This window comes from Rhincodon typus, chromosome 11 (genome assembly GCF_021869965.1).
Source record: "Rhincodon typus isolate 14 chromosome 11, sRhiTyp1.1, whole genome shotgun sequence".
Classification (NCBI taxonomy): domain Eukaryota; kingdom Metazoa; phylum Chordata; class Chondrichthyes; order Orectolobiformes; family Rhincodontidae; genus Rhincodon; species Rhincodon typus.
Genome location: NC_063342.1, coordinates 74,186,045 through 74,196,079, shown reverse-complemented (window position 1 = coordinate 74,196,079; position 10,035 = coordinate 74,186,045). Strand labels below are relative to the sequence as shown.

At 44.8% G+C, this 10,035-nt stretch overlaps 1 protein-coding gene across 2 annotated transcripts in view; it reads left to right on the top strand.

The window, feature by feature from the left end:
• Positions 1 to 7,641, top strand: part of LOC109918705 (phosphorylase b kinase regulatory subunit alpha, liver isoform-like) — a 91,957-nt gene extending 84,316 nt beyond the window's left edge. For both annotated transcript variants that reach the window (XM_048603241.1, XM_048603242.1), the window contains 4 exons: positions 1,636 to 1,809; positions 2,986 to 3,039; positions 5,570 to 5,770; positions 6,760 to 7,641. In XM_048603241.1, the coding sequence (XP_048459198.1) occupies positions 1,636 to 1,809; positions 2,986 to 3,039; positions 5,570 to 5,770; positions 6,760 to 6,933 (603 nt within the window). In that variant the 3' untranslated portion in view covers positions 6,934 to 7,641. The remainder of the gene's footprint in view (positions 1 to 1,635; positions 1,810 to 2,985; positions 3,040 to 5,569; positions 5,771 to 6,759) is intronic.
• Positions 7,642 to 10,035: the final 2,394 nt, after the last annotated feature.

Genomic DNA, 10,035 nt, shown 5'->3' with positions numbered 1-10,035 from the left:
GGGGGTGTCAGTGTACCAGGTGGGTGAGGGGTGGGAACCAGGTGGATGAGGGGGTTAGTGTGGTAGGAGGCTTGGGCAGATGGTGCATCAGGCGGGTTAGAGGAGGAATAGTGTGCCAGGTGGGTTCTCGGGGTGGGGGTGGGGCGTGTGGGGGTGAGGGGATGGAGGGGAAATGTGCCTGATGGTTTTCCACTAGAATTGGCATTCTTGCAAGTTATCCTGATGAGTATAAGGGGGGAAAGATTTGAGGAAATGTGTCTTTTTCAGCAATACTGATGTTACCCGGGAGCTAGAGCGTGTTTTCAATCCTCCAATTTATTCTGGGTAGCTATTAAACTAAAGTGCGATAGAACCTTCTGAATTCTGCACCTTTGAAGGGCTTTCAGATGGGGTTGGGGCTGCTCATTGGAAAATTCCACTTCCCTGGGCGATTCTCACGGAGTCAGCCATGTCAGAGATTCTGTCAGGGATGGGGGGAGCTGTTCCTGAGGTGTATAAGCTCCAGTCTGCGCTGGGGAGACAGTATCTGGGCCATTTCCCTTGCACTCGTGAGTCCTTTACAATGGGCTGAACCTTGACTTTCGGAAGCCCAGCGCTAGCAGACTGAAAGGAGTGAGTTGACTGCCTCCTGGTGGTCGGAGGAGCTGCCAGCCAGCTGCTGCAGGGCGGGTTCGACACAGGGTTTGGGCTCTTACTGCTCCTGGTGAATCTCTGTCTTCTCCCCCGCTCCGTCTCCAACAGTTTTGCTTTTGAAGTAATAACCGGAAGCATTTGTAGAAAACGAAACAAAGACTTAAATTCTCACATGGCCCCCACATTACAGGAAGCAATGGCCTGGAGGTGAATCGATGGTTCCTGCAGATTCTGGGACAGTTGGTTAAATTTGTTAAAGTCAGTGTTGCTAGCAGCCTGTTACATTGAAGAGCCTGTTCCCAAGGTCAAATTAGTCCCAACTTAGCATCAATTTCACATTCACAGAGGCCAGAGACTGGGCCTAGTAGATACCACATTGGAGAGAGAGCAGAAACGCGGGACCAAATTGAATGATCAGCCATGATCATATTGAATGGTAGAGCAGCCTCGAAGGGCTGAATGGCCTACTGCTGCTCTGTTTTTAATTTTGATTTGTCTATGTAATGCCTACCTGGGTGCTACCCTGAAGTTTGGATTGAAGCAAGCTTTAGATTAGCTGAAGCAGGAGGGGTTTTGAATCATCCAGTGATAACTCGCGGAGCGGAAATGGGATTCTGACGGAATGATTGGAGACATGTCTTGGAGCGATCGGTCAGTTCTCAGACCGTGTGAGGGAATGGCAGTGGGTTTCAGCGAGAGGGGGGCTGCCTCTGACTGTGACCATCCAGCCACTGCGCGGTGCTGTTGTAGTTCCAAAACGCGCGCACACGGGGGCAGCACTCAGCACAGGTCTCCGAGGTCTTTGCCCCTGGATGGAAAGCAGGCGGACATGAATCTGCCCTCAATCAGAATAGAGGTAAGAACTCTCCTGTCTGATTAAATACCCTCAACTGCTAACCTCCAAAAGCACCCACCATCTAAGAATGACATCAGTTTGTCAAGGTTATACACTATATCTTTGCTGCATAACATTGTATTTCTCCCTGTCTCTAACTATTCCAGAGATGCAGTGGTCCCTCCTCTCCCACTACCACCACATCCCCTGTGGGCTCTTTCTGTACCCGTTTGACCTGGGATGACCGGCAGGGTCAGTGGCTACGTAGACGACGCCTCGATGGAGCCATTAACCGTGTTCCCATGGGCTTCTACCAAAAAGTCTGGAAGGTTCTCCAGAAGGTGAGTCTCCCAAGCGTGCAAAGGTGTGGTTTCGCTCTCACCCCTCACGGCCAGAAGCAGATCATTTATTTTCTGAGGCGTCGTCAGGAGATGTGGGAGCCAATTTGCACACAGCAAGCTCTCCCCGATAGTAAAGTGGTAATGACCGTTTCGTGTGATGGCAGTTGAGGGGTAAATATTGATCAGTGCACCAGGGAAGATCATGGCACATTCCAGCAATCATGTCACAGAATGATAACTGTGTCGGAGGCCATTCGGTCCCTCAGTGCCTCATCCATTGTCCATTCTCCTTCTCACCCTTCTTTGTTTTACGAATGACTATTCAACTCCCTTTCGATTGCCCATGCCTCATCCACACTCCGAGACATTGCATTGCGGACCAGAAGCTTTTCTGTACTTTTTTCCCCAAGGAGAAGTAATTGTTTAGTTTCTCTGCATTTCCCTGCCCTCTGTTCTTTGCCTTTACACATTTCATTGAATGATTCTCATAGCTCCTATTCAAATTCTCTCTCCAGTTCCTTGGCCATCCTTTGACTTGTTCTAAATTGTTTCCAATCTTCAGGCTTTCCACTTTCCTTGTGAACCTTTGATCTGTTGCAACCCTTAACTTTTTTTGTTACTCTTCATTGATTTTCTTTTCCTTTGGCAGTTTGTGCCTTTGAGGAATGTCTATCAGTTGTAAACCATGTGGCATTTCTTTAAATACTACCCATTGCCCATCTAAGGTCAAACCATTTGGTATAGATTCCTAACCTGCCAAGGCCAGATCACTCCACAAGGTTTCCATTCTTCAGATCCAAGACCCCAGCTTCAGACTGTTTTCAAACCTAATGAAAATTTCTATCATGTTATGATCAGTAGTTCCCAAAGGCTCCATTACAGCAAGGTTATTAATTAGCCATTTCTCGTTAAACAACACTAAACAAAAAAAAAGCACAATTTCTAGTTGGCCCAGAATATAGTCATTCTTTGTATGATTCCGTGATATTATTGCCGGATCAATACAAAAATTAAACTTTGAATGGATCATGTTTCCAGAGATCAGTGAGTAATCCAGCTCCACTTCTGCCAGGTTGAAAGTGGGACTTTATTGTTTGACACATTTTCTGTCAAAAAGATTGTCTGGAATTGCTAACACGTTTCTTTTTGCTCCCCTTGTCTTAATCGGGTGGTTAGTGTCATGGACTTTCTATTGATGGCTACGTCCTTCCGTCTTCAAGTACAAGAGAGGTAGGTCTGAACGATGTTTAATTCCATCCCCCACCCAGATCCCCGTTAGAGCTGGTCATTTCAGTCAGACCCCCATTCATTTTGTAATAATGGACCATTTGTAGTTCAGTGTCAAACCCTGACTGATATCAAAATGTTGTGTTCTGACCAGCCAGGATTACAATTTGCTACCTGGATCTGGTTGATTCTCGTTGATGTCTCAGTAGTTCATGAGTGAAATGGTTTTGAATGTGAATGATGTGTGAATGTTATGAGTTGACATTCCCCACTATTATTCTTTCAGCTGTTTCATCATTCGTTCAAACTGAGTTACATTAGGACAGGGCGGAATCAATCCCTTCTTTCTCCAAACATTATGTGTGTCAAACGTCATCGATTGTTACTGCATCCATGTGCACATACACGCGCGTGCGCGCGCACACACACCCCCACCCACCCACTTGCATTCTCTCTCACACGCACACACTCGCACTCTCTCTGACCCACATATTTCCTCTCTCACACATTCTCTTCCTCACTCTCACACTCATACACAAACGCACAGGGTTGCGCCCCCTCTCTCAGACACACACACATGCTCACACTGTCTGTCTATCTCTCACACTCATGCTCACTTTCAGTCTTGCTGTCTCTCATACACATGCTGCGAGGAGTCAGGAGACTGGGGGATATAAATTGGTCGAATAGTGAATAATGTTTGTGTACTGACACTGATCACTAGATGTCCTTGTCTGAACATTTCACTGCATTCTGCCAGTTCACTGAACAAGATATTGACAAAAATGGGCTGGAGCAGCTCGTCACTGTGTCCTTCAACTTTTCTCTCTGTGACTTTATTTCTCAATTTGTGTTGGACTGTGTGTGATTGACTCAAATTAATAATCGAAAAACAAAAAAGTGTAACTGTGTAGATAGTGGTGAACCAGATGTAGTTTGTAATGTTAGCCCAGTTCCCTGACCTATTCCCTCTTCACTCACCCACAAGAGTGAGATTTTCTGGACCTCCGAGCAAATTAATGGGGGTTGAAAACCCCCAGTAGACACCCCGCCCATGCGTGCATGCGCGATATATATATTTATACACACACACACACATATATGCACACTCACACACACTCTCACTCTCACTCACACGCACACGCTCACACTCGCACGTATACATATAAACACACACACATACATACATACACATATGCACACATAAACACACACACACACACACACACACATTTGCACACACAGGCTCTCTCACAAACACACACGCGCGCGCACACACACACAGACTCTCTCTCACACACACACACAGACACACAGACTCTCTCACACACACAGACACAGACTCTCTCACACACAGACACACACACACAGACTCTCTCGCACAGACACACACACACAGAGACACACAGACTCTCTCTCACACACACACACAGACTCTCTCACACACACACGCACACGCACACACGCGCACACACACTCTCTCTCACACACATGCACAGACTCTCGCTCGCACGTACGCACACACACAGACTCTCACACACACACAGACTCTCTCACATACACACATACGTACACACACATGTACACACACACACACATATGTACACACACACACGTACGTGTACACACGTACGTAGATACACACGTACGTACACACACGTACGTACACACACGTACGTACACACACATACATATGTACACACATATACATATACACACACGCATTTACGTACTCACACATGTACACGCACACACACACATGTACATATATATACACCTACACACTCATACATATACACACACACATACATATACATATACACACACACATACATATACGTACACACACGCACGTACACATACACACATACGTATATACACATACATATATATGCACACATACGTATACGCGCGCGCGCACACACATGTACGTATACACGCACGCACGCGCACCTCCTCTGCCCAACCTCTTTGTCAGTGACAAATCAATAATCTGTTGTGAACTGCCTTTCCCACTCTGTCATCTTGCTGCTTAAAAACCCTCTGGTTCAATGGAATGTGATGATATGTTTTCAATGGTACATTCCCTCTCTTTCACCAACCCGGGCTTGTCTGTGTGAATCTTCAGTTTTCTCTAAATTATCGTTCTCCTGTCTCCCACTGCATTAATCGCGCTATAGTTGAGGTTTGGTCCACTGTAACGTCCTTTTACAATTCTCCATTCTTCTGGCTACGCCCTGGACCCTGAAGAAGAAGCACAAAACAATGGTGTCCATACAGTCTCCGGCCTTTCTTCCCTTGCTTTACTGCAGTACAGCAGCTCCTGGAGCCTCATGAACCTGAAATGCAGTGCCTTCTCTGTACTGAATGTTAAACCTCACTAGGGTAGGAGTCAGCTCACTGTAGTGTGACCAGGCTGCTGTAACCCAGCTGCCATGTATCCATTGGCTATTTCAATGTGCTCACCACCTTTAACCTTGGGCGATTCATACACCAGTCACATTAACCTTTAGTTTATATTGTTCTCTTCAAGATGACACCCCAGGAGATCAAATTTGCCGTTCATGTGGAGTCTGTTCTGAACCACGTCCCTCAGCCTGAGTACAGACAGATTTTGGTGGAAGCGATCCTAGTTCTCACAGTCCTGGCAGATCTGGATGTTCACAGTATTGGAGGGATCATCTGTGTGGATCACATTGTACACTTGGCCAATGATTACTTCCTGCAGGACCAGGTAAAATTGTTCAGGGACTTTGCTGTTTGAAGCAAACATTGCCCAGAAATCTCCAGTTTGGAAGCAGCAATGGTCTGCAGACATTGTTTGAGCAGAACCATTGTCGCTTCCGATCATCTGTGTGCAGCCCTGTGGGAGTGGAAAGGTAGACGGTTTGTGGATAAGCAAAGCCATTTTTATTTCTGCCTTCTCAAGGTTTGATGAGTGCTCCTGGTAAAACGTTCAGATGGAGGGTGTTTTCCAATTGACACCCTTGTGGTTCGTGTTTTATCGCCCAGAAGGTTCTGGAAATGAGAAATGCTTTGGTTCCAAGCTATCAAAGTTAATGTGATCGAACAACCTCAACTTAGAATCATAGCATCCCTACAGTGTGGAAGCAGGCCATTTGGCCCATCGGGTCAACATTGACCCTCCAAAGAGCTTACTTTATCCCTGTAACCCTGCATTTTCCACAGCTAACCCGCCTAAACTAGCTATCCCTGAACACTATGAGCAACTTCCCATGACCAATCTGCCTAACCTGCACATCTTTGGACTCTGGGAAGAAATCGGAGCACCTGGAGGAAACCCACACAGGCACAGGGAGAACGTGCAAACTCCACACTGAGAGTTGCCCAAGGCTGGAATCGAACCCGGGTCCCTGTCACAGTGAGGCAGCAGTGCTAACCACTGAGCCACACTGCCACCTCCTATAGATATGCTTAAATTTTTTTTAGAAAAATGAACCTTGTAAACAGAACATCTTTTCGCAGTATCCTTGTAACTGTTGTTCAAGTACAAAGCTCAATTTGGGCTGTGAGGGAAGGCAATAAGCAAGAAATTGTTGAAATGTTTTTGTAAAAGGCAACGATATGCAGATAAAACAAGGGCCTTTGTTGCATTGGAAAGGCGGGAGGTTTGAAGTTGGCGGGAGACGTCTGTACAGGGCATTTAATACTGTGCCAAAGTGATGGTCTGTCGTTGAACTTCCTGCTTTGTGTCTCTCACAGAAATCCCTGGGTGCAAGTGAATCCTTGTTAGAGATTGACGGGGCTACAAGAGTCTGCAACATGTTCTATGACAGTGCTCCAAGTGGGAGCTACGGCACCATGACTTACTTGACAAAGGCTGTTGCTACCTACATACAGGACTTCCTGCCAAGTGCTGGCTGCTTCATGCAATAGAAACTTGAGCCTGTTAAAACAAACCTCGTGGAATGAAGGAGTTTCCTTTGTGTTGTTTTGATACTCCATCAATATGAGCTTGAAGTGAACGGATTTCTAATAAAATTCTGAGGCCTGGGTTGCATTAGAACATGGGATAGTATGAACTGTGTCTCAGGCTCGTACAGTATACGGCTATCATTCATTTGGCACATTGTTACTGTTAGAACAAGTTGCACATTGTGAGAGAGCCAAACCTCACCCTCTTAAGACTGGCACCTTTTGAAAGCTAACCCGTAAATACATTTAACTGTTTAAAAATCAGCTAAATTCTGTAGTTTGAAAAATGTTAACCCAATGGCACAGACTTTTCTATGCTCAATTTACTCACTCGATCTCTAATTATCCTTTCTTTCTGGCTAAATTTATAAAGACATGATAAGGCGTATTTTAATACTTGGAGGAACACAAATATTAAATTCCATCACTTTAGATTGTAATAATTGTGATGCAATTCTCAATCCATTTCACTGGTGAATATATTATGCATGTGAGAGATAAGGCAGGTTTTGTGTGTATTTTATAAAGTGATATTGGACAAAGACAAAGGAGAAACAAATAATGTTTAATCTCTTGTGGGACATGGGCATCACTGGCTGGGTCAGCATTTCTTGCCAGTCCCTAGTTGCCCTGGAGAAGATGGGGGTGAGCTGCCCTCTTGAACCGCTGCAGTCCATGTGCCGTAGGTTGACCCACAATACCCTTAGGGAGGGAATTTCAGGATTCTGACCCAGTGACGGCGATATATTTCCAAGTCAGGATGGTGAGTGGCTTGGAGGGGAACTTGCAGGGCATGGTGTTCCCACGTATATGTTCTTTTCGAAATTTTCTTGATGGGAGTGTGGATGGATTTTGGCATTTTCTGATTAGGAATTTTTCTGGGATGAATTGAAATAAAGTCCTATGTTTCATAAGTGTTGAGGTTTTTAAAAAATGGAGTTCATTAACTCGGGTTTATTACTTGGGTAAATTTGAATTATTATTTTGACTTTCCAGTGTGTGCAATTTTATTCATGGAATCCCTACAGTGTGAAAACAGACCATTTGGCCCATCAAGTCCACACCGACTCATTAAACAGCATCCCACCCACACCTGCCCCCCTACCCTATCCCTGTAACCCTGCATTTCCCATGGCTAACGCAACTAGCCTGCACATCCTTGGACACAATGGGCATTTTAGCACGGCCAATCCACCCTAACATCTTTGGACTGTGGGAGGAAAACGGACCATTCAGAGGAAATCCACGCAAACATGTGGAGAACATGCAAAATCCACACAGACAGTCGCCCGACTGTGGAATCGAACTCAGGCCCCTGGCGCTGTGAGGCAGCAGTGCTAATCACTGTGCTGCTGCATTGTGCATTGTATGCAAAAAGTCCCTGAAGATTGCAGTGATTAAGAAGGCAGCTATTTTCCAGGGGCAATTGGGGTTGGGTAATGAAGTCTGGTTTAGCTAGTAACACCCATATCCAATGAGTGAATAAATAACAGTTTGTCTATCAACATTACACTTAAGATAACTAAGTAGACATTAACTTATCATTGTGAAGTACTGATTTGCACAGTGTATGTCGTTTAAGGATATACAAGAAGGATAAAAATAGATTAAACTGTTAGTTCTAAGAGTGTGCACTTAATTAGTTGTAAGCTAAAAATGTTTCAATACATAATAACCATGTCTGATACACCTTGTTACATTAATGAAAGATTGTAAATAGTTCTGCAGCAATAGACAAGGCATTGCCTCTTAGCAGTATTGCCTATAATATATCTTGCACCTTGTTTGAAGAATGTTTCCTTTCTTGATTGAAGAATGTGCATGTTTAATGTTTATGTTCACAGAGTCCCTGAACAACAGGGTGTGGAATCAATAAGTTACTTCAAAGTGATTAGCAGTAGGATTTCTCTGGTGTTTAGCAATCAGATAATATTAATGGATAATTCTCCTAACTAGTAGACTAGTGATCCTGGACAGACTGCTGGGTTAGAGAATGAGTGACGACACGGGGTGCTGGGCAGCCTTGAGACATCTCCCCTGCGGTGAATGTATGATTTATAAATGTCTGTGATGATTTAACCTGTCTCTGAAAGGTCAGACGTGACGGAGCAGGGAAAATTTAACACATTGTGTGAAGCAGCTGAACCAAAGCCCCAGTTGTAAGTGGGACGTGTCATATGCCTGTAGTTACTGCGGTGTGGAGTAATTTCTCTGAATCCTTCTTCATTGAGAGACTTGCTGAGCGTGTAATTGGCCAGCTCTTCGTAAAGGCAACATACCATCTGCATTTATAGTTACTGGATGGTAAAGTTAAAGATGAGCAGAAATACTTATAGCTTTAAAAGAAAGGTTGGGTGGATTTGTCAAGCTGATACTGAGTGGGATTAGAATGCAGGTTGTAGATTGTTGAATTGACCCTCACCCTCCGACTGCTTTCAATTGACTGATGTTCCTGTGTCTTGTCAGACAAAGACATTTGGTTAGGTACATGTATAGGAAAGGTTTAGAGGGATATGGACCAAATGCAGGCAAATTAGTTCAGTTTGGGGAAACCTGGTCAGCGTGGATGAGTTGGACCGAAGGGTCTCTTTCTGTGCTGTATAACTCGATAAGACCTTTGCAATACTGCATAACCCTATGCAGATCAGTGGCATTAAGGTGTGAGGAGGTGGTGGTGGTGGTGGTGGTAACGTCACTGGCCCATCTAATGCTTGGGGATTTTGGTTCAAATCACACCATGCCAGCTGGTGGAATTTAAACTCAAATAATACAATCTAGAATTGAAAGGTAACCATTGATTGTTGGAAAAATCCATCTGGTTCATTGATGTCCTTTAGGGAAGGAAATCTGCTGTTCTTCCCTGGACTGGCCTAAATGTGACTCCAACCCCACAACAACGCAGTCGACTCTTGATTTTTCTTTGCAATGGCCTGGCAAGCCAATCAGTTCAAGGACAATTAGGAATGGGCAACAAGTGCTGGCTTTGCCAGTGATGCCTACATCCCATTAACGAGTAAAGGTTTTGATGCTACTTAGTCTTAAGCAAAGCTGGAGGCACTCATT